This window comes from Fundulus heteroclitus, chromosome 19 (assembly GCF_011125445.2).
Source record: "Fundulus heteroclitus isolate FHET01 chromosome 19, MU-UCD_Fhet_4.1, whole genome shotgun sequence".
Lineage (NCBI taxonomy): Eukaryota > Metazoa > Chordata > Actinopteri > Cyprinodontiformes > Fundulidae > Fundulus > Fundulus heteroclitus.
Window position 1 is genome coordinate 18,668,387 of NC_046379.1, and position 25,993 is coordinate 18,694,379.

A 25,993-nucleotide genomic window follows, 5' to 3' on the forward strand; every position below is an offset into this window, starting at 1 on the left:
TCAAGTTGTTTGCAGCCTTCAACAGGTCTTAAAGGACTTTCCTGCATTTAGTTCCATTCATATTCTCATCTATGCTAACCAGCTTCCATGTCCCTGCTGAAGGAGAGCAGCCCCACATCATGGTGCCGCCACCATATTTCATCATAGGGATGGTGTGTTCAGAGGGATCTACTGTGTTAATTCCCCCCCTCCCCTAGTTCTATTTTGCTCTAATTTCACCAGAGGATCTGCTTCCACCTGTGACTAGTCTGTTGTTTTCCTTGTTCTTCATGATGCCATTTGTTGACTACTATTCACAAAAAAATCTTGCAGGCCTTCGTAAAACATCTGTAGCTATACAGAGATTAAAATATACATAGATGGACTCCATTCAGCAGTTGGATGTCTTCTGAAGGCAACTGGCTGCACTAGGTTTCATTTAGGACATCAAAGTAAGGGGGCTAGATAAATGGGACAGGCATATCACCTTTCTGGCATCTTTATTTATAGAAATTATTGAAAACCATGTATCCTTTCTTTAACTGCCTGGTTATAAACTATTCTAGGTTGGTCTTTGATATAAACTCCCTATAAAATACATTGAAGTTTGTGGTGGTAATGTGCTCAAAATGCACATAGAAACAGTGTCACTGAAGGGTACACATTGCTGCTCAGTCAGGATGAATCATTAACAGACTGTAAAAGTTTCACTTGTTCCCTGCCTCGGTTCCCATCTGGTCTTTCCACGAAAGACGTTCCACGTAGCAGGAAAACAGCTGGAGATCATAAGATTGATATTATACTGTGATGTATTTTCCTTCTTTACTTCCCAGGCAAGTGGGGGAAAAGACAGCTTTAACAGTTTTAAAATTTCCCCTTCAAGTGTTATGCTAGACATCCCACTAATACACAGCATGTGCTGAAGCTTTGTCATGGAGCCAGCTGGGATACTAAGCCCTGCCCTTAATGTAAAATACCAGAGCACAGCCCACATACGGCTTGACGGAGGAAGTCTTGGCTATACGCAATAGAGGCCCTGCAGTCTGCTGTCACCAGGCCTGTTCAGTCATACAGATGCCTGGAGAGAGTGAGATGCCAAGTTGCCAGTCTGTATCCTGTCTAACCTTTACGGCCTGACAGAGGCTAAACTTTAACATATCACATTGTTGGCTTAAAACACCTAAAGTGATGCACACCTCTAAGTTTAACAAAATATAATTTTTTGGTGTACTTCACTTCTGGGGTTTTCATCTCTTGGTGCTGTCTAGGAAATCAAAGCGATTTTTTTCACAATTGCAACACCTTCAAAAACTGTTTATCAAGCAATCTTTATGCCAATAGAAGGGAGCTAAAATTGACAAGCATCTTACATATCTGATTAGTTTCTTTATCTTAGAAAAATACAGTCAAAACCCTAGGTTTAATTTTGTGCTTGAACTGAGAGTCCTAATGATGACAGTTCCTAAAAAAATACACACATACAATTGAAATTTCACACAGAATCAGAAAACAACCTATATTTTGACTTTACAAGAGGTCAATGATTAGACAGAGCAGATTAAGCCGAAAATCACTAGCCAACTTCTCGGGGCATCTCTTAATAAAAATGGTAATTTACCAGATTACTAAGAAGAAGATGCAGGAGGATCCAAACCAGAATTAGTAGTGCAGTGGTAAACCTAGAAAGCAACCACATAAGAGAAAGCGCAGCAGCCCAACATTATTGCCATATTCCGAATAAATGTAAAGGCTACATTATCACAATAAGGAAATCTGTTGCATAGCTTACAAAAAGGCATCACATGCCATATAAGGCTTTAAGACAGACTTGGATGGATCTGCCACATATGGCGGGATTAATAACGTACATGCATTTGAAGTTTAAAGACCGTTAGAAAAGTCTAACTCCTTAAGAAGAGGTCACTGTACACGACTGATAGAATAACATTATGCATTTTTATCATCAAGCTTTGCATCAGCACAACCTTTGAAACTGCATCTGTAAATGTGAAAGCATAGCTCTGAAATGCATAATGAGAAAATGCTCATAGTAAAGCATAGTTTATAGCAGCAGACTGTTTTCCGCTTTCAACATCACTGCAGTCAATTTTTGTTGAAAGACGTAGCAAAAGTAAACCTTGAAAAAATAAATAAATAAATGAAAAAAATGTAACTACTGCTTCAAAATGCATTTGCACGATGTCGAGCAGAAAGCTGTATTTTTTAATGGCGAAATTGTCAGTACACTGGAATCTGATTTAACCTCCTTTCGGACAGCAGACATCACAGATCTTCACTGGCTCTGAGCTCAATGATTGAATTGCCCAGTGGCATGCCTGAAAGAGGTGTGAGGTTGTAGGTGGGCAGCATATGGTGTTTTTTTTTTGATATCCTGGTGAAAAATGAGCCAAGCAGCGACTTCCCTACAGAGAGTGTTGAAGACACAAAGAGGGACTCCAGCTGCTCCTCTGGGTGACCTTCATTACCACAATTAACATGCATGCCAGTCATGGACACACTAAACCCCATTTAATGTTGCTCTGTAAGAATGGCCTGACACAACGAAAGCGAGAGGCAGTCGTCCAGTGAGAAGGAAAAAAAGAAAAGGCCAGCATATGAAATGGAGTAATCAACCTAAGTCTATCTGATAAATTAGAAAATTATTAGTTTTCTAAATGCACAAGTAATAAGGTCTGTTTCACATATTAGTTCATGATTAACAGACTTACACATTGAGCATAGTCCAGTATCATATTGTAATCCTGAGAGTGTAGTACAACAGCAGCAAAACAAACGGAAATGGCAGAAAACACGAGATCCCTCTGTTGTTAATTTGAGTGAGCGGCATCCATATTTACTGCTTACATGCCTCAGCTTTCAGGGGTTGAGTCATTGAGGTCATCACGTCTGCAGGTCCAATGAACATAAAATCCCCTTACATACCAAGAGGGCTGAAGTATATTGTCTTTTTACTGTCACAGCGAAATGAGTTTCTACAATAAACATCGCAAAGGGCAGTCATATAAATTCCCCGATTCATAAAACTGACAGTTCCTGCTCCTCCTTTGGGTGCCGCGTCAGTGCTGCAGAGTGGCTTAATACACACACACACGTACACACACATACACACACAAATAAATAAAACAAATAGGAAATCTATCTTTGTATTTAACGCAAAATCAAAACGTTCAGAGCTACAGCTGTGTTCATTCATTTGCTCCAACTTTAAACTTGTAATAAAGCTGGTGAACTTCATTTGTTTATTAAAAAGTACATGTTTTGTTAAAGCCAAATTAAATCCAACACTTTTTACAAATCAGTTTTGTAAAAAGTGATTTGTAAATCAGTTTTTACAAATCACAAGATCTGGTCTTGAAGCTGCCCTAGCTAATCATAAATCACCAATGGAGCTGTTCAGGCCCCAATACCAGCAACCAATGGATGCAAGATGTAGTCCACTGACAAGAGTATTAAAGAGATTGGATGCCATAACCAGCTCCAATGACTCCTTAGGAAGAGCAGTGGATGTACTGTGAGCTGTCCCCTAGATGAAGAACCTTCTTTCATTGTCTCTAAAGCCAAGCTCTGCCACCCTATGAATAAAATGCATTTTAGCCATTTATATCTAGGATTTAGTGTTTTCAGCCAAGATCCATATCTCATGAACTAAAGTATGGATTAGAAAATAGAAAGATAACTAAAACCATTCCCTTTTTGGTTCCGCTGCACTTTATTCATCACAACCATTCCATGCAACCAATCACTTATGAACAAGACTTAAAGGAAACAGGCTCAGAGTTAGAACCTGACTCTCATTCCAGCTACTTCAAACTAAGCAACAAACTGCTCCAGAGCCCAAAGAAGGTCATGGCCTAAAAAGACCAACAGAACTACATCATCTGCAAAAGGCAAAGCATAGGTTCTGGGGTTCCTCAATCAGGCACTCATGACTACACATTGAAACACAGTCCATCAACACCAAGACCAGGATCTATGTGACGGGCTGGCCTGTGAGCAAGGTCTTACTATAAAATAGCCTGTAAAAGCATCCCTGACACCCAATGGACTCTGTAGCATCACCCACAACATGCATTGATGGATTCAGTCATAAGCCTTCTCCAGACGCACAAAACTCAAATGGACTGGACAACCAAATTAACAGCCAGATAAATGAGAGCGTGCAGCACCTCACGCCCAGAGGATTCAACTCTCACTCTCTCATGAACAGACTAATTCAGCCTGTAGAGGCTACTGCGGTAAATAGAGGATGACTCATACACGTTGGGCAATTGCAAGGGCATGTATGGGAAAGAAAATAAAGATTTAACTTTAAAACTTGAACTATGCACCTTCAAATATATGACTGGAATCAAATGATACTGCTTTGAACCGCTTTAGTTAAAGGAGCTATAAGTAAGATACTTGCGGTAGCATCAACCTAAATCATTCTCATTTGTCACCAGGGATAGAAGTAACATTCCCTATAAACAATCGGTACTCTCCATTAACAGTGTCTTAGTCACGTTTTTCCTCCTTTCAAACCTAAAAGTACGGTCCAGAACTACTTCACTTCAGAGTGAAGCCCGTGTTTACTTCCTGGTTCCTAAGCCAATCATATGAGAGTTCCCAGGGTTCCCAATACAGAGCGATGCATTTGGCATTTTTATCTTGGCAAAATCATTTTATCAGCCCACAAATGTGGAAGCCAGCAAGAGAAGCAGACCAGAAATAGAACAGAATACAACATACCTATTGGTAAACTTGAAGTCCCTGACCTTGTTTAGCAGCTACGCAGCAAATACTGTGATTTAATAGTTAAAAAAAAACTATAATAGAAAATAGAGAAATCTGAATGGCTTGAGTTCTGTTAGATCTGGCATAAAACAAACAGAGCGTTTAAGAATAACCACGTCATATTGATAGGCAGACATGGCAGTTACAGTGTGAATGGTTCTGCTTCGTGACCTGACCAACTGGGCAACCATGAAAAACATCTGTCAATGTGTGACTTCAAGCACAATTAGCTTATACCGCAGGAAAATAAGGATGCAAACCAGCAATTCCAACCCTGAATAACTTGAAAGAAAAAAATATTCAAGGTTTTTGATTGGCCTAGTCAAAGTCTTGGACTTGAATCCAATTGACATGCTGTGGCCTTGAACTTAGAAACATCGCCTGCGTATGAAAACCCTCCAGTGTGGCCGAATGAAAAACACTTCAGCATGGAAGAGTGGGCCAAAATCCCTTTATATTGATGTAAAAGACTCAGTCACCTGATTACAGTTGTAATCAAGCAAAGCAAAAAAAAAAAAAAAAAAAAGCTTTGCTTCGAGTACAGTCAAAAGGAGGCCCACATTCCCACTTCTTGGTTTCACAACAAAGACTCCAGCTTTTCATTACAATGGAATAACAACTGAAAAAGAACTGCATGAGCCAAAGGGAGAGGTGATGGTACATTCAAGCTGAAATAACTCAGCTATAAAAGTGAAGAAAGTAAGACAGATGGGTGGAGAACAAAGATGAGCCATCATAGAAAAGGATAAAAAGGCTGAGCAGATCAAAGTTGTAGAGTATTATGAGTTTAGACTGCAAAATAAACTGTCTGAACTTTTATTGATTTCTTGCAAGATAAATCTATGTAATCTACATTTTCAGTTTCAGGGTAAAGATGTAGCAAAGTAAATCATTGAGGTTGTGCGTGTGTGTGTGTGTGTGTGTGGGGGGGGAGTCAACTGTACTAAAGTAATATGCAAACTGAAAAAAACAATCTTGATGCTATATCAATGTGTCTAATAAAGGCCGTTTGAGCAGCATTATTGTTCTGGACAGCTGATATACAGTTAATCCGAAAATAATTACGTTTTTTACAGCCGTGTCACATTATTTTATCCACACCGTAGAACAAATAAGATCATATCAGGCCATTTTTTTATGTGTTCCTAGTTTCTTGATTGCCATGCCTAGATGAAACATCTGATTTACTGACATTTAAGTTAAACAATGGTCACGAGGATCAGACTTTAATTTTATATATCTTTCTAGCCTATTTTTTTCATTCAAACTTAGAGTCTTTTTAAATGGAATAAGAGCTTGTGAATTTGGAAAACTGACACCATACAAGGCCATTTCTTTCCCACAGTAATCTGACCTGCTGGCTGTGTAAAACAGAATGAAAAGCTAAAGGCAGAACCACAGGATCAGCAGTTTGTAATCTGTGTGTATCAACAAATGAGCCTGAGAAACGGGATGTCGCCACAATGTGCCGTGCTGTACATGGTTGTGTTGACCAACTTCACATGAAGGCTCTTACAAACTAAGCATTTAAATACATTAACTTCTTTTCTTTCAACTCTGGCATCAAAAAGACTCAAAACGTGATATAGGGCTTTGTTAAAGATTAGATCTGTAAAAACACAATTTAACTGCACTGTTAGACATAAAATCATTGCCAGTTAAATTATGATCTAATGTAAGTAAAGCAGAATGTTATATATAAAAAACATAAATTAGGCTAATCATGAAATAAAGCATTTTTTTATATAAGTAGTAGAATTTGATTTGAAGTTTTCATTGTCCAAGTTTTAATTTCTGTTTAGCCCTGATCCTTTCACTCTCAGCTTGCAGCTTTTCTAAAAGCCTGTGAAAGTAAAAGAACGAGACAAAGGATCTGCTTTTAGAAATACTCCTCACAGTGTAATTTAAGTGTCTCTTTTTTGAAAGACGAAAAACAGTGACTAATGAGATGCTTCACAGTACAGCTCTGCACATCTTCTTGCAGACAGCAGCAGCTGGACTCAGATGTGCTTGGAAGGCAGAATTCTCCTCCATTCTTGGGCCATAGATAAATCCACTCCCCGCCCTTAAAGAGACTTATAGAGTTAACTCCAGACGCACTAGGTCAGCAAATCTATGTGCCTCACTTCAGAATCGATACAAGTGGCTTTAAAATGATACAAGACTCCGTCAAGCTCAGCAAGCATATTCCTGTGGAATCAGATACGTTTCTGAATTCATTTCATCAGGTGGCATTACTCACTCAAAGAAAGGACCTTTAGCTGTTTCTTTGATGTTTTTCTTTCTGTTTTGCTGAGAAACACAAACAAATGTAATTTCCAAGAAGTACTTGCCAGTTAGATGCTTTGCACAATAGTTTGTTGGAAAATTGGCCCATTCCCCCCGAGCAGAAATGGTTTAACTGAGTCAGGTTTTTAGGATCCTTTGGTTCCCCTCATATTTTCTATGTGACTGAAATTAGAGCTTCATTATGGCCACTCTAAAACATTGATTCTCTTGTCTTTAAGCCCCCAACTAATTAACTCTAATTTGCCTGTATGATTAGGATCGTTTTCCATTTGAATTAATTCAACCGTCTGGCCGACATCTTAACATGTTACAATATTTCCACATAATGTTCTTTCCTCATGATGTCATCTATTTTGTGAAGTGCACCAGTGTTCCTTCTGCAGCAAAACATCCACACAACATGACACTGCATCCCCCTTGCTTAGAAGTTGGGATGGTGCCCTCCAAACATTTAGCTATAAACACACCACAAGACATGTCTCCAAATATTTGTTTATTGAAATAGGGTCAATGTACAGAAAAACAGAGTAAAGATGCACTACACCAGAGTCTAGCTTCTTTGCCAATTGTCCTTGTGTCAGATAGGAGGAGAAAAATCCAGGTAAATAAAATGTTAGCAAACAATGATAAATGGTCATTTAAGCACATGTAGATACCATTTATAATGAAATGTTCTCACTACAGCCTGCAGTGGTTAAATTGTAATGAAAAGGACATTTTAATTTCAATTAAAAAAAATTCAACGAATAGATTAAATTTATAAACGCAAATGCAACATTGGCAAAAGTGTTAACAAGCAAAAAAACAGGAAGAATATGCCTTATTTTTTTATATTTACTAATATGCAATGCAGCAGAACCTTTAAAAATTTTCATATATTTGTTTTTATGGACTGCCTAATTAGTGGGAGCTAGCCTATAACAGAGGATGATTAAAGTGTCTTATTAATATACTATCAAGCCTTTTTTAAGAGTCCTGTAATATAACCTTTATTAAGAGCCAGAAATGGAAAATCAATTGCAGATGACAAACCTCAACTGTGATGCATGTAAATTAGGCCCTTTACCTTGTCAAAAATACATTACACATAAAACATGGCTATGAATCAAGGTAAAGCCGTAAAATATTTATTGCGATAACTGCTTCGTAATAAGCACTTCAACAAATTTCCCAATCATTAATAAGTGAGTAACAGTTTAAAGAGCAGCAACAGTCTAAGTGCTTTTTTTCTCCATTTCAAGTCTGACTTCTTTCCAGTTCAGCCTGGAGAAAATTAAGACAGTTGGGACTTCCATCGCTTTTTAACCTAATATTTGTCCTCATTATTCCTCAGCATATTCTCCTCTTCCATTCTAGGTCATTACATACGACACTAAACACTGCAAACTGAACAGTTGTCTCAATCTATCTCTATCATGCAAGTACATTTTCCTTGTGTGTCGAGTCCTGACTGAACTGACATGCAGGTAAAATCTGCAGACAAAGACTACAAATCCCAGCCAATCTGATCTCAGACTCAGATCTGTTATTAAGAGATTTTTTTCTTTGGGAAATTATTTCAAGATGTAACATTTATTTTGAATCTTCAAATAACACTAAGATTGGATTTCTTTATTTGAATGTAGATTACTATAACATCTTATAAGAATGATTCTTTTTACATTTGCCCCCAAATATGTGTGACCCATTTTTCTGTAATCCAAACAGACAACAATACAAGAAGCAACAAATCAATCTGAGATTAGCCTACAGATGGAGTGATGCGATTCAACAAAGAATAAATAGAACAAAGACCTCCGAGCAGCTAACTGAGCCTATTGTTTCATCAGATCTCAGCGTCATTCATATCCTGACTCTCCTAGCTCACAGAGGGCAAGTGGAAAACAACCTAGTTTTGTTCATTCACTAAGCGGAGAACACATCTTTCTACAATATGAGATACCACGGATTACAAAAAAGCAGAAGTGAAAGTGTGTGTTACCTTTCTGTCTTACTGAAAAATGAAAGCAAACATCGGTCTGTGCCAACACAGAGTTACTATTCTGATCTTTTGTTTTTAACTTACTCAGCCTGCAATGTCTTGTGTAAACTATAATTATTGTAGAACCAAGACACCTGTGTCATGAGGAAGCAATGAGGAAGCTTTCTTTTTCTGTGACAAATATAGCTAAGCTTGACCAAAGCACTACAGCAACTTATAATTCAACCTTCCAATCTTTGGCCACACAGAAGGAAAATAGTATCGAACACGTCCCCATTTTTCTCAGTAAATAGTTTTCCCGACTGGTGGTATTAAGATGCAGTTTACACCAGATGTCTGTGACAAATTATAAATAATCTACACATACAATTCAGTCCAAAAATTAAGAGTAAAAAAGTCTAATCACAGGAATTAGTATTAAAAAAAATGACATGCAGAAAATCTATCAAAAGTTGACACAATAGCCAGAATATGTTATTATACAAGTAATTTTGCTTCTGCTCAGTGACTATATAGGTTTTTCATAGCTTATTAAACTTCTATTAAAAGGAATCATCATTACTAAGATACTGCACAGAGAGCATTTCATGATGGATATAAGCAATCAGCTCTTTCAAGACCTTTGTAACCATATTGTGAAACATACTGATAGCACAGGTTACACCCTTATTTATAAAATTCTTTATCTTCCACTGAGAATCACCAGGTTATAATCCTGAAGTGAAAATAACATTTCACTGGACACTAGGGCTGGACAATAATTGCATTTGCGATATAATTACAATTTTGCAAAACACAATTGCTAAATTGCAGAAGTCCGCAATTTTTGGCAACGTAACAATTTACCTGCCGGTAATATTGGTTTGCCTCCATATGGAAGGGAAGACATTACTTGTTTTAGAGTTTATATAATCATTATTTTACCAGAAGCTTTCAGGAATCTCACCATAGCATCAAGTACCGGTCAAACTGTTTAATACATAGTCTTGTTTGTTGGTTGCAGGTTGCACTTTATGTTCAACAAGGATTGATGTCCAACTCAATTAAAAGCTATTATCTTCAATAATAATATTCTGATTAATAAAAAACAGTTACAGTTGTGGATTTAAATAGTCCTTGTTTACAAACATCTTTATCTACAGGGTATTTTTCTTGCTTGTAGTTAATGCAGAGAAAAGTCAAAATTAAATCGCAATTATGGTTGAAACAAATCACAAATTTAATTTTTGGAGAATAGTAATAATAATAATAATAATAATAATAATAATAATAATAATAATAATAATAATAATAATAATAATAAATCACACAGCCCTACTGGACACCACCTACAAGCTGGTGTTAAAAGGATTTCTCACATCGGGTCAAAATGATGTTCAGCAGAGTTGTCCTAGAGCCGAGAAATGGTGGAGGAGAGCTTCTGAAAGACCTCTCTCATCACGTTTGCCTTAAAACATGTCAGTCCATAATTCCGATCATCACCGTAGGCTTTCTGGATGTTTGGACTCTGCTCATCCTTCATGGCAGTGCTTTCAGCAGACAAAGGTTGCCACCTCTGCACAGCCTCTCCATACATCAAGGGGGTCTCGGATTGCAAAACCTTGAAGACGCCTGCTCTAGATGACCATCTAGGCTATAGATACATCATCATGTACAATATAGCAAAAACGTTTGCACATCTTTCCTCTATGTATAAGCATATATTTTATTGTACTACTACAGTCTGTATGTATGTATGTAGATAAAGACACCCTTTTTTATTTATTTGTTTGGTATCTCATACCTTTCTTCCTTAACCCAGTGCTGTTAATGTAAGAGAAAGGATGTGGAGAACAAGCTTTGTGAACACATAAACAGCAGCTGGAAACACCATGATGTTAATTTTTTCCTCCCATGTAGATCTTTGGATTGTTACATATGAAGGAAAAATGCACCGGATCAAAAACGTGTAGGATGTGATGTTCTTCTCAGAATATTACTTCCCTAATGGTAACAATACCTCATTTACCCCGGCCATTTCCTGCAGCGATTGTGTCGACGACACTTCCACTGCATTCAGAGACCAGCACACTCCCTCGCATAGAAACCAGAAGGAAACAGTCAGTCCAAACAAATCTATCTAAACAACATGTCGTGTTCAAGTTGAGAATAATACTGTCTTATAGTTGAACATTATTGAAGATTTTAAGTAGGTCTTCTTTTCATATTTCATCTAACAACTACCAGCTAAAAAATGGGTTTTACTATACATTAATTACAATCACATGTCTTCATAGGATTTCATTGCACACCCAACGCATGCCAAGGGAATACAAATGAATATATAAGCGCCTCTGCACATCGTCTTTGAAATCAAACTTACCCTAGGCTACAGGAGAGTGAATATTAGACTGGCTTTTTCTTAGAGACTGCAAAACTCGGAAGTCTTCACGAGAAATGCCAAGTAAATGCCAACCCAGGTTGGTCACATTTTCTATTTGCTTTACTTAGTTATGCTAGTATAAATTATGCAAAACAGATACTAAAACCTCCAATAGAACGTGAATTTAGACTCATACATTCCAAATATACAGCGTTAATACATTTTATTTGATTAATGCAGCGTTGCAATATTTTATTCATTCTCTCCTTGTTTCAAGAGCCCTGTTACACAAGCTTGCTGGTTAGATTTTTCTGCCTTGCGGTGGCAACTTTCGCGGCTTCTAGAACATTACGACAAATTAACATTCTGGCTTGAATACCAATGTCTATTTGGTAAAATGTTACACCCTACAAGCATAAGGGCAGCCTTGACCAAAAACATTATCAGGCTCTGTAGTGTTTGTTTAAAAAGTGATTTTGATAGCATGTAAACAAGATATGTTCAGTGGTAGTGGGCAGGAGGAGCAGCTGACGGAGCCAGGCTGCTTGGCTTGTCCACAGAGAAGCACAATAAAGAGAGCTCTGAAAACCACTGTGGAATGCACAAAATTCCCAGGATACACACAGACCCGAATGCAGACACACGTGCTGCACTTCTCCCTGCAGACTGGACAAACAGGCTCACCGTTTCCACACAGAGGGCATTGTATGCACGATTCCACAGAACCCAACTTGCAGAGAACCCGAGCTTTTCATCTACAATCCACACCTGCTGTGGGCTTCTGTGTGCGAGCTGTTTGGGAGGACGAGTGACAGGGCGAGCAGAGAATAAGGTCGGCTGATCGGCTGCAAGTTCAGGAGACATTTTCCTTTTGTCTATCTCCAAATTTTGCAAGACTAAAATTCTCTGTCAAATAAAGACCACCTTTAGTCCAAAACTAACCCCTTATAAAGAAGCAATGTAGTTTTCAGAGCCCCTCTTAGGAGGCCACGGCAAAGGAGACAGAATTCCTGAAAAGATTAAATGTTTTGTTGCGGCAGGAGGTTGAAAAGCCATAGGCAAGTAATATGATTTGGATAACAAAGCGGCATCTGCTGACATTCGAATATCAACATCAAGGCTGTTGTAGCGGAGTCATCTATTGTTTTCTTACCAACCAACAAAGTAAATTGGGAGCAAGAATAACATATGATGTTCATGCAGAAAACGAAACAGCCTGCCAGCTGTTGTTCAATCCAGCCAACCATGTAATAAATAAACACAAAATTCAGAATAATGCTACACAGTAATCTGATACAGGCAAGCTCAAAAAGTTCATGACTGCAGCCAATCACGGCACACATGTGGAAGCTGTTCATATCTCATGTATCTAAAAGCAGAGATGCATAAATAAATTGGCCAGCGATCAGAATAAGCTAAAATACCCTTTGTTGCATCTGACTGGAGTCAAATAATAAAAACAATTGGATTTATTATCCCTCCTGTTTATTAAATGCATTAAAACTGCTAAAAAGAAAGCGATCTGTAAATACATGCAATAAAACACCCTGCTCTTCCAGGCAGTTTATTTTGAGTTTATTAAAAACAGCAACAAACAAAACAATAACGCTTGGGGACAAATGTGTTTATGTATAAGGGATGATCTTGGATTCAACACTTTTATCCAGGAACATGCTCAACATTGCTCCTTTTAGGTATTTAACAGTTTAAACAAAACACAGTTAACAGATAATAGTGCAGCTGTTTCATAGAGCTTAAAACAGAAAATCAGAATTGGACAAAATTAAAATATTCAGGTTAAAAGTAAATAAAAAAATAGCTGAATCAGTCAGTAAAGGTCTGATTAGTGTTACACCCTAAATATAAAATAAAGCCTTCAATTTGCTCATGTTACTTTGCCTCAGGCTTTAATCTTCTGAATCCTATTAAATTATTGTACATTGCTGTTTTTTTAATTACCACCAATTTTAACATTTTCTTCCAACAATTTACCATTCACGTAAAAAGTTTTACCAATAAAATCACAACAAAATCAAAGGGGGAAAACTGGTTATCGCAAATTAGAATCATAAAAAAAAAAATAATAATAATAATAAATAAAATAAAAAAATCAATTGTACTGAAGTCCATCCAACTGGTCAAATGTATTATTTGCTTAAAGAACATAACTGACCGCCATCTTTTAATACACTAACAAATATTGCATCCAGGCAGTGCACTTTGCAAATTTCATTGGCAACCTTTTTGTGAGCAAATTCAAACAATTCTTACCCAGAAAATTATTAAATCATGTTTGATTTTTCCCCCCATTGTGGGGCATTTGGTTTCCTTTTCCTCAAGAAACTAAAGTTTTAAATCCGGTCTTGAACTTAAAAGATGTTTCACTTTGCCAAAAGTAAATTTAAAGAAATGATAGAAGGAGAAGATTAACATTAAAAGGCAGGCCTGAATAAGAGTAATCCAAATTAATTTCATCAGGAGACTCAAAAATGAGCTCAGCTGGCAGGGCAAAAACATACTAGATGAGATCTGGTATAGCCCTCTAAAGCACAAAGAGGGGCTTGTGTGCATAGTATGAACACAGAAATAGGAACACACACAAACATATAATCCTGTATTAGTGTCATGCTGATGTATCTGGTCCTGGGTGAGGGGGCTGCAAGTGTCTTGCCTCTGTGTGTACAGGCAGCCCGGCATCAGTCACCGCTCCAATACAGCTGGAGGAGGCAGATCACAGAGCACCCACACACCAACGGCAAGCCTCACCTCGCTGATGGACATTTGGCCAAACTCCCAGTGATGGTTCAAACTATTATATTATAGATGAAGGAAACCAAACCAATAAAATACATAAAAGCACCTATAAAGTACAGGTGCTGAGCTTAAAGTCTAGTCATCTATAGTGTAAAGTATTTATCCCCCTTAGATATAGACATCCCTTTTTCACATTTGTCACATTACAACCACAAAACAATGTATTTACACACAGTAGTTCATAACTAAAGTGAAAGGAAGAAGATCGGTTTGAAGTGGACCCAAGCCATGCAGGGGACACAACAACCATATGGAAGAAGGTGTTCAGGTGAGACTAAAATTTAATTTTTTTGGCCTACATGCAAAAATTTGTTCTTGGAACAACCATAAAAAAATAGCCGGAACACAATATCAGCACAATAAAACATGGTGGCGGTGGCATGATAGTGCGGGGATTCTTCTGCGGGGACAGGGAAGGTGGTCAGATTAAGCCTAAGGACCTTAATCCTGGGTAATCCTGGAGAAAAACCGGTTAGAAGCAACCAGAAACACGAGGTTCAGCTTCCTGCAGGACAACCACCGTTGAATAGGTTTAGATCTAAGCATATACACCATGTTTTAGAGTAAAAAACCAAACTTAAATCTAATTGAGAATTTGTGGACCCATCTGATCTCTGTCCAGTCTGACTGAGTCTGACTCAATCTGCTATTTTGCTGAACTTTGATGTTCAGAGCTTGTAAAGATATTCACATTGTAATTGCAGGGAAAGGTGACTACAAATGTTAATTCAGGAAAGCTGAAAAAAAGCTCTCTACATTTTTCTTATCATTGTAAAATGCATATGTACTGTATACATTTCATGAAACTTTACATTAAAACTATGCACTGCTTTGTATTTAAAAAAAAATACACAGTTTTGTGGTTTTAACCTGACAAAATACTTCTGTGAGGCAAAGGAAAGGCTTGTAACTTGTAAAGAGGAACAGCGAGAAACCTTTGCAAAAATAAAACGATAAAGGAAATAAAATCAATGTAAACATGCTACAAGAGTGGGTTTTAAGGGGTTGCCAAGGTCAAAAGTGTTGTAGGTCTCCAAGTGGTCTGAGCGCTTTAATAAATCAGAGCTACAGATTCATCTTCCGGCCAATCAATAATCCCAGGTTCAGTCAAGATGACTGACAATAAAAGTACACAGATGCATTGCACAAACCTGTGCAGTCAGTGGCAATTTATGCTCTAAAGTGGCTTAAGTGCTGAAAATGTAAGGAAAAATTATTCGCTGATAGATTTATAAGTGAACATAGAGCAATAGATGCAAAAAACACTAAAGAGATTAAACATGTTAACCAACCTACAATATCACATGCGTGCATAAACATCTCATGCAGAAATACACCTGTTATCATGTCTACAAACTTTCCACACAAATCTGCAGGCAACGCAGAACATGACTGGAGCCAAACTGCTGGAAAAACATTTGCTAATATATTGGTTTCTCTTTTACTTCAGAAATCCCACAAGAGCTGACAATGTGTGATAGTCAAACACGCAAGCGCACACAAAAAGAGAAGTGAAAATAACAACATATTTTAGCTTAAAGGGAAAAAAAAGGGATGGTATCAGAACAGAATAATGAAAAGAAAACAAAGCTGACTAACAAGCTGCCTCCAGTGAACCTCACGCGCTTCTTATCTCGCTCAGATGGCCTCACATCTCTCCTGCCAAACATTCAGTGGGCGGCCCAGTGTTCGAGTTCAAAGGTCCAGCCGTAAAGGCACCGCGTGACGTCCAGTGATCAAAGAGGAACTTCATCGACCGACGCGGTCCATGTTCAGCTTCTGGCATACCTTCAGCATTCTCCCATGTCACCAAGAACCCTGATGTTAAGATGTTCACATGTTTCTGCGCGGACATGCATTTGTTTAAGATCAAAGCAAGTTTTCTGAAACTACACACAAAACAGGCTAACTTTGATATTGCTTTGGAAAAACAATTACGCCCTAGCTCGTATAAGTTATTTGTTTCCAATGCGGATACATAATATAAATTTATCTGCACTCTTTTTGCATCTGAATGTCTATTCCTATTACTGAATAGATATAAATGGATGCTTATGCACATTGGCTCGTGACAAGACGGTTATGAGTTACCTGCAGACCCTGTGCTTGCAGGCCGTTTCTCCCCTGCTGGTCATAAAAAGCTAGGAATAAAATAAAAAAAGAAAGGAAATTATGACGCCTGACTGCCAACCGTGGGCAGCACTAGCAATAAAATTAGAAAAGAAATACTATTTGCTCTTTGTATTATTTAGAGCACCGACATAAAGCATTTTGTTAGAAAACTTTTGAATTAGATCTTGAGGACTGAACAGACTCTAGAGCATATCGGTACACGGTGACAGGAAATATACGTTTATTACTGATCCCTTTTGCTAAGGTGAGACTATTTTCCCAGCTTCCCCCCTGAAGGTAAACAAGGGTTTGCCAAGTCAGCAGAACCAGTCCTGCTTTTTTTCCGAAGCCACATGTTATCCTGACACAACACGCTGCTCACCCAGTGCCAGCTGTCCAGGCTTTTCTTGTCGTTTGTTTCAGTGATAAATGAAACTCTCTGTCGAAGACAAACACGCTTTCAGAAATCAGACAATACAAACCCTCACAACCCCCCACCCTGACATTATAGCTAAAGCTAAATTATGCACCACAAGGACGGTTGCATTTAGCACAGTTTAGACTACAGCAACGGGAAGATTCATTTCAAACTCCAGTTTTAGAAAATGCTTGTAAGAACTTTTTCACATCAGCTAAATATATTCTGATTCTCTCATATTCGCTCGGAGCTTGTGACAGCAGCTCGGCTATGATCCGAGAGTGAGAAAAGCTGTGAGCGTGGCGCTTCAGCCGGCTCAGTTTGATAGTGAAGCGCCGGCAGTTGTCTTTACAGTACAGCTCCCAACACTGTGGGTTTTCCTTCAGTAATGACATCCCACAGATTGCGTAACTCTGCCGCTGCACGGCCCTCAGGCATCAACTATCTGCTACTGTAACCATGAGTGACCCCCCCACACACACACACACACACACACCATATACACGCACTGTGCTTTCAGACATAGCCACACACACATGCTGCACACTCAAAGTCCCATTGTATCTGAAATGCTCTGAGGAGGCATGTGCTGGCTGGTTTCACGCTCATGGTTTCAATATACATGACACGCAGAGAACGTCATGAGCAGAGCAATGCTTTGTTGGCTGAGAAAGAAAAACAGAGTAACAACGTCGCAACCCGGCCTTCGCTGCTGCGATCCCACGTGTTACAGCAGCCAAGTCAGGAGATTCCTCAACAAAAAACAGAAATCAGAAAAATTTGGAAAGCCTGTGTGAATAGCTCCTTATTTATTTTGCTGCCCTTTCTCAAATCTATTCATACATGTGGGACAGCTCAAAACACAACAAGAAGCAAAATCTTATCAGGAAATCTGGTCAGGTTAAGTCATCGGATAAGAAGCTTATTTTAATTTGATATACAAAATGCATGCCGTCATTATAGGATTAAAAAGGAATAAATGTCATTTCTATGTATTTTGTGTAAAATTTTGCATAAATCCTTGAAAGAATAAAACGGGATAAAAAATTATTTATTCATCTGTACAGTATAAGCAGTAAATAAATGCCCGTAAACTCAAACATTAACCTCCTCCATCCATACAGCCAGGCTCAACTCCAACACTGCAGTGAAGACTTGTGAGAATAAACCTATAAATCCTCCAATGAAACAACGTCGAAGAAATTAAATTTGGTTCCTATGAGAAAACACTTTAGGAGACTTGTTGGCAGAGCATGTTTTCTCCCTTATGAGCTGTAATAGACATGTCTGGTACGTTTATGAAGAAGATTTCTTTTAAACCTCGAAAATTGTTGCTTAAGCTTCCTTTACATTGCCCTGCAAAACTATTATCACTTAAAACAAAAAGAATATCTTTTATTGGGATTTTGTGTGATAAAGCAAAACAAAGTAGTACAAATTCATGGAGAGGAAAGAAAATTAATTATCATTTTTAAAAGTACCTGTTTATTCAACCCCCCCATTTAGATTTCCCCTGTGTGCAGTTTAATGTCAGTATAAATCCAGCTGTTCTCTGCAGGCCTCAGAGGTTTGTTAGAGAACATTAGTGAAGGAAACAACACCACGAGGACCCTGGAACACAAAAGACAAGTCCGAGGTAGAGTTGTGAATGTGTTTAAGGTACAGTTAGCTAAGGCTGGGTAATATATCTGGCTTTTAAAAATATTGAGATTTAAAAAAAAAAAAAAAAAAAAAAAGATGAGACTATAATGTTTATGTCAAGATGGTCTATGTTGTGTTAGAATTAAACGTTTGTATTCCAGTAGGTTGTTTTTCAGCCGTTGCTCATATTTATCTAAAGCTGCTTGTTAAAAAAATAACGTGCCTGTGAGACATTTGGGATAAAGCTTTGATTCAGAGATGCAGTTTTATAATTACTTTATGAAAAGAAAAACATATCCAGATAAATATTGTATTTATCGTAGGAGCCAGTTGAGGTGGCTCGGGCATCTGGTTAGGATGCCTCCTGGACGGCTCCCCGTGACCCGACCCCGGATAAGCAGAAGAAGAAGATGGATGGATGGATGGATCTCCCAGCCCGAGGGTTAGCTTTGGAAACTGTTCAAAAGCTCAATCATTAGAAATGTAAAGATTATGGCCCAACTGCAAACCCAACAAGACATGGCCATCTAAACTGAGAGGCTGAGAAAGTAGAGCATTAATCTGAGAAGAAGCCTGGAGACCCATGGTAATTCTGGGAGAGCTGGAGATATCTATAACTCATGTGGGAGAATCTGCTGACGAGAAAGTCGTGCACTTTACAAATCAGCTCTTCATGGAAAGTTCCAAGACCAAAACCCTCATTAAAATTTAACAATAACAAATCATTATAAGTCTTTGCCACAAGCCACGTAGGCAAAAGTAGATAATTAAAAAAAAACTCACATGTAGAAGAAGAGGTTACTCTGGTCACATGGGACTAAAATGTTACTTTGCAGTTTATATTCAAGATTCTATGTGCAGCTTAAACTAGCACCACCCAGTGGGAAAACTTTTATTCAGATCTTTGAGAAGATCATGCAGAGACAAACCCGAAAAAAAAAAACCTGTTAGAGGCTGTAAAAAGTAAAGACTAAGGAGGACCTTGAGCTTCCAAGTACAGACAAATGGTTTAGAGCAAAATATTAGAATGTCCTAGTCAAAGTCTAAACCTAGGTCCAATTGAGACTTTGTCTCATGACTTGAAAAATGCCCAAGCCCACAAACTCTCCATCCAATCTGACTGAGATTTAAGAATGGGTAATAATATTAATTTCTTTATATGAAAAAGACTCCAAAGAACTTGTGTCTATAATCATGGTGACAGGTGGATTTACAAAGTATAAGTTCAGCAAGATGCATACAAAAAGCATCCCACACTTTTCAGATTTTAAAAAAAAAAAAATCTTTAAATAACTCTTTAAAAAAAGACTGAAAAATAAAATATAAAAAGTTTTAAAACCATGTATAAATTTCCTCCCACTTCAATTATTCAACACTAACCCCCAGAGAAAGATTATAAAATAAAAAATACACAGAGGTTTGTGGTTGTAACATGACAAAATGTGGAAAGGGCTATGAATATTGAATGAATTTTTGCGCTGAAAACTTTTGAAAGGCACAGTACTACAAACATCTAGCTTTGTAGTGTCATCATAAGGATGCAGAAAAGCTTTTGTTACACATGGTTGCAATAAACAGCATAGTGGTTGCTAACTAGACAACGCCTTAAAGAGGAAGACAAACTAGATGAGTCTGCCAAAAAACATTGATGAATGTTGTAATCTTGCTTTCAAGTCAGCAAATAGAAACTGTTTTGTCTCCAGAAGTGGAAACATGCCTATTCACGTAATTATTGAAAGTGTGGTTTTCAACAAGTCAGAACTCATTGTATCCTTTTCTTTATTAACTTATATAAGAAGGCAATTATATCCTGTATATATAATATAAAAACTACCCTCATTTAAATAATAACACTTGAAAACATGTGGTCACATTTAGCTATTTTAGGTCAACATTTTCTACCTGATGGATGCTAGTGTATTAAATCACAGTCTAAAATCTTCCAGATGTCTGTGGTAAGTATCTGATATGATTCATATGATGTTACTCAAAATGCTTTATTTAATCTCATTGCACAGACTAATGTGACACTTAGGATAAGGGCTTCAAACTCCAGTTCTCTAGGGCCTCTGTCAAACAACCATTGGATATGATTGTTCAGGCTGTGTTTGAGCTAAAGTTTGTCATCTTAACTACAATAAAAAACATCAATAAGCAACAGGATTAGATCATTTGTGAAAAAGTAAAAAAAAAAATTATACTCTAAACACATGTTTGAGGATCCATGCAGAAAGCCTAAAAGCCTGCTCCTACAGCTCTAACAAGGCAAACATTACAAGCTGTAAATATTAAGTAATCATTTCCACATAAAAGGAGAAATGACATCAAAAACTATCCTGGACAAAAAAAAGTTTTTCTTCTAAGTTTTACCATTTAGAGAATCAAGGCCTTGTGAATACTGCAGACAAATTGTAAAAAAAAAAATAAAATACTTACGAAGGAGTCTTGTATTTTAGTCTTATAGAGAAACATAATCTACAGTTGGGTTACAATGGTAGTTTGAAGTACTGCCACTGAACTTCACAACCACAGCTACAGAAACATGACAGACAGACAGACACACACACACACAGTGGAAATTAATAAAAACAAGAAACAGCTCTGTTAGGAGGATATATAAAATAACTTATAAAAATGCACACCTTTACACTAATACTTTGATCTCCTTTGATGTAATTTCAGATTCCTATTTTTCCTCTGAATCACTTTTGAATTTTATTGTATGCAGCTGTAACTCCCTTCAATACATTTTGCAAACTTGCTGTAAAGCACATGCTATGGTGTAGCTGGGCTGCTTCTGTGTGAATTCTAAGTTTTAATGGTAGCAGCCGTTTTGGATACATAAGCCACAAACTGTCAGTGTTCAAAGGGAAACATTGAGTCCAAAATAAAATCTAATCATCTTTAAACAAGACTGGTAAGATAGTTTTTGTTGTTGTTGTTGCTGTTGAATTTATTGAGAATGGCATTATATTGGCGGAGCAAACAACATGCCCGTTGGTGAAAACATCAGTAAAACAGTAAGGATTGCCAAGCTGAAATGGCTGCAAGAGGAAAAGAAATGCAGACAGATGAATATAAAAGACGCTCCTACCTGAGAGGCAGATGAAAGTCATGTAATCTCCCTGACCACCAGTGGCCAGGAAAGGTATTTTCTTCTTCGTCCTCCTCTTCACCTGTACACCAGCAAGCATCTTCTCATCGTGAGGTGTGAAGAGCTCCTTGTTGATGGCCGACTTGGCGCTCATCTCTGATACAAGCAGAAATAAAGAGATGGAAAACAACTAAATGAAGATATCCAATAGAGGGGAAAAAGAACAACCACAGCAAATTTAAATAGCTGAAAAGAAGAGATTCTGGCCTAGACAGTCAAACTCTAATTCACATTTCTGAAAGGGCATAAGATGTAACCCCTCGCTCATATCTCACTCATATCTTAAATATTATGAGGAGTGTATACTCAAGAAGAGCAAAGCTAGGGATTCAACAGACTGAGGAAACATTCAGTGGCAGCAATTTGTTTTAAAATATAATGACGCATTCAAAACAATTTGCATGTATTTGTAAAAAACCATAAATGTATTCAGATCTTCTTTGGCTTGGTTTATATATACACACAACATTTTGGTGCAGCAAAAAAAAAAAAAAAAAAAAAAAAAAATCAAAGGAAAGGAAAGCAAAAACTTGATAGCTTAAAACGTGGATGGCAGAGATATTGATTGTTGCTGATGTGTCAGTATTTGACTTTACAGAGGGAAACGGTTAGATCATTCAATGCAGAGAACATGAGGAACAGTGGTGGGCAACAATTTCATAATTTGTCACAAAATGTCCATGTATGTCAAAAATACATGCACATAAACAACATTACCATAGTTCAGGACTGACTGAAAAAGGTCCCATGACCCATCTTTGAGGGACACCTTCAGCTAAGTTACGGTAGCTGAACATCCTCCTTTTTTGAATTCACACAGTGAGATCTGTTAACGAGATAAATTTTACCACAGTCTAGACCATGAATATATTAACATCACAAGATAGATGTATCTTATTTGCCTGATTCAGACAACCATTTATTTTTACCAAAAATAGGTTTCATCTTTTTTAACTTCCTCTGACTGGAAATTGGCACAATCTTTGGGTCTACTATGTTAACGATCTGGCGTATTTCCATCTGTAAACACTTTTCAGAAGAAGCACTGCATAAAATCTCAGGTCTGCTGTACTAGCCCTCTGTCAAACCACAAATATTATGCAGGGTGCATCTCACCATTTGCATCTTTACTCACAGTAAAGATGTGAGTATTTTCAATGTAATATAAAATGGCATGGTATACTTTTGTGGTAGCGTGTACATCATAAAGTTTTTCCATCAAACCATTTCCACTGAGAAATTGGTTATAGCGCCTCGTTGGCAACATTTCTTTCTGCTTCCACTGGAGAAAACCTGTGCTGTGTGAAAGTCATGTTCACAGGGCCGGTTTACACCCGTCATAGGTGCAAAACACCAGTCAGCATCATTAAGAAGAACTTCAAACGCACACTGCTGTGTAAAACAGCATTTTGCATTAATTAGTGATACAGGTGATGCAGAGGATATGTCACAGGGAGGATGTGACAAAGAACAGGTTTGCATTAATAAACCATCTACACTGCACTATGGTCCTGTAACAGGAATTCAGAAAACAGCAAAGCAAAGATCAGACATTTGGCAGAGACAATTCTTTAGTGACAGAACACCTCTCAGGATTTGTTTTCTACAGCCACAGTAATTAAAAATGTGCTCAAGCATAAGTTCTGGTCTGGTGCTACTTTGGTGGATAAACCATAACGTATACGTGTATTTAACCAGCACAAAATCTGAGACAATCAGGAAAATAAGACTGACCATGAACAAAGTGTCAGCTGAATCGCTACACATCCATGGCTCACATCTTAATACTTGCAACTTGCTATACCTAATAGTTGCTATGTTAAATCAAAACTGAAAAGTGAAAGAAAAATTTAAAAAGACCCTCTTAAAAACAGATGATTTTTTTTTCATTCATTGAAGCCATTCTTTAAATTCCAGATAATTATTTTGTGTTGTGCTCAGAAGGCACTCACCAAAATGAAATAGCTTTGGCTGAAGCCATTTAAAGTACTTTTACTCTGCCAGTAATCATTTTCCCGTTATTACACAACAGCATCCACCTGTAAACATACATTTTATACACTGGTGGGATCCGTTGAGGACAAAGCTGGATGACTGATGTCAGGAATAGCTGTACTCACTAGGTTTAACTATCTACAAGTGCAGTATATAGTCATAAAGGAGTAGGTTATTTAGAGCTAAATGCCCTCAGGAGTCCTGTGGAATGTACTCATTGTCTCAGCCACTGGCATTCATTTGAGACACATCATATAGCACACCTTATTGCATCAGTCTAACCCAAAGGATGAAAAACTCTACAGCAAAGCATACCACTAAACAATCCCAGCATCAAAAATACTTGCAAACCAAGTGGTTTTTAACTACGTCATTGGAGGTTTAAAATTATTCTTCCCTTGCAAAGCAGAAAGCAAAAAAGACCAAATTTACTGACAAAATGACTAGACCATAAAGTGCAAGAAATGAGTTAACTTGAATGTGCTAATCTATAAATTTGCGTATTGCAAATCATGTCATTGCGACATCCCCCTTCAGTGTCACACTTTGCAGTGTTTCCTGATATTTTGCAGAACTAGTGTAGCAGATGGTTGGATGAAATCCATTCATTTTAAAAGTGTAATTTGATGTAGTGATGCCGAAAATGTCAATGTTTTAAGCACCAACTAGTGTTCATGCTCAGAGCTGCTAAACTGAGAAAAAAAAAGCTCTTGACAGCTCTTAAAATAGGCAAAAACCAGGGAAATTACTGAACAGTGAGGCAAATAGGCCACCAATCCAAAACTAATTTTCAGTTTCTTTTGGTATCGGAGTATTCATTTCTTCTACATTATTCAGTAGATTGTTATTCTGGTATAAATCGACAAAATGTAAATCTATTTTGATCAAAATGACCACTACATAACTGACTGAGGGATTTAAAAGTCTAACACCAAAGACTTCGAAAATCAATGGACTAACCACAACAGCAGCAGAACTTCATCCCAACATAAAAATGAACCTAAACCTAAAGTTAAGATTTACACTCAGTCCCTCAGGCAACTTGTATCCTGAGAAAACAGATCGATAAAGCAATAACAAGTTTTTCCAGGCCCAGAAAACCTGCGAGTTTGCTTGCTCCATACGGCTCAGCAGGAACCTGGATCACAAGCTTGTGCACTTCAACTGACCAACTGCACGAAAAGTCAGAAAACAAACTCTCAAAGTGACTTTTTCCTGGTAAAAACAACATTACATGCCATTTCTTTTTCCTTTCCCAGTTAGCTTATTTTTTGTGTGTTTTTGTTTTGTTTTTTTTTGCTATTGTGGCCGCCTTGAAGTTTCTTTACTCTATAAAAGGGGTGTCCAAACTTTTCAGCACATTGGCCGAAATTCTCAAGTCAAAAGCACAAAAAAATAATAAAAATAAAAAAACAAATAATTGTTCCGTTGTCAAATAATTTTACGTCCTCTGCAAAATGTGATCATTTTAATAAGCAAATAAGTTGGATTTTCTGTACGAAAAGGCTGTGTAAATCATTATAGATCTAAATGTCGTACCTTATTAAAAGATGGTCCTCCAGCGTGCAAATTATTTTGGGCTCAGTTGAAAGAAACGGAGTTGTTTTTGGTCTAGCAATATAAGAACAGGACTTGGGTCAATATTTTATTGAATAAACTTGATTTAGTAAGTTTTGATAAATAAATTTAAGGCAGATTGTAATGCCCAAATGTCTGCATAGGAGTAAAAGTCATTGGATACATGTCCTATTTACTATAAAATGGTAAATAGGAGAATGTAAAAATTAGTGTTGCACCGATGCCTATTTTTGGCCCCGATACCTGGCTGTGCAGTATTGGCCGATACCGACACCATCTGGTTGAAATTGATGTGTGTGTGTATATATGAAGAACTGTATACTACTTAGGGTAGTAGAACTTTTTATTGCCTACCTGGAATGGGTGACAATAGTTAAATAAACTTTTGGCTCTCAAATGCCAAAATAGTGCAACATTCATGAAATTATAACATGTATAATAGTAGCGCAACAGTAAGACAGTAAAATTACATTAATAATTGAACTTATATAACATGTATAATACTAGTCAGGAGAGAGAAGGCTGCATTCAAGTGACATACAAACATCAAAATGGTATCGGTGCCTATTTGTTGGTGCTCGCCGATGCCGATACCACCATTTTAGTGCTGGATCGGGGCCCTGTCCGATACTGGTATCGGTATCAGTGCAACACTAGTAAAAATGTGGTCCATTAAAGACGAATGCTTCATGTTGTTCGTAACATTTTGAATTGTACGATTTTACCTTGTCTAGTAATTTTGCCCCAATTAAAAATAAAAAGTTTCCAACTGCACTAGCCACCTGTGCTGGTGGGGCAAGTCCTTCTTGAAATGATGTTGGGGGGGGCCGCAAAATAATCTGTACAAGGGCCGCAAACGGGCCCAGGGCCGCACTT

The 25,993-nt window shown here is 37.6% G+C and overlaps 1 protein-coding gene across 3 annotated transcripts in view; it reads right to left on the reverse strand.

Annotated features, from left to right (window-relative positions):
- The window catches only part of stxbp6 (syntaxin binding protein 6 (amisyn)), an 85,915-nt gene that overhangs the window by 48,482 nt on the left and 11,440 nt on the right, over positions 1–25,993 (reverse strand). For all 3 annotated transcript variants that reach the window (XM_012861562.3, XM_012861561.3, XM_036150596.1), the window contains exon 2: positions 21,485–21,640. In XM_012861562.3, coding sequence (XP_012717016.1) covers positions 21,485–21,638 — 154 coding nt within the window. In that variant the 5' untranslated portion in view covers positions 21,639–21,640. The remainder of the gene's footprint in view (positions 1–21,484; positions 21,641–25,993) is intronic.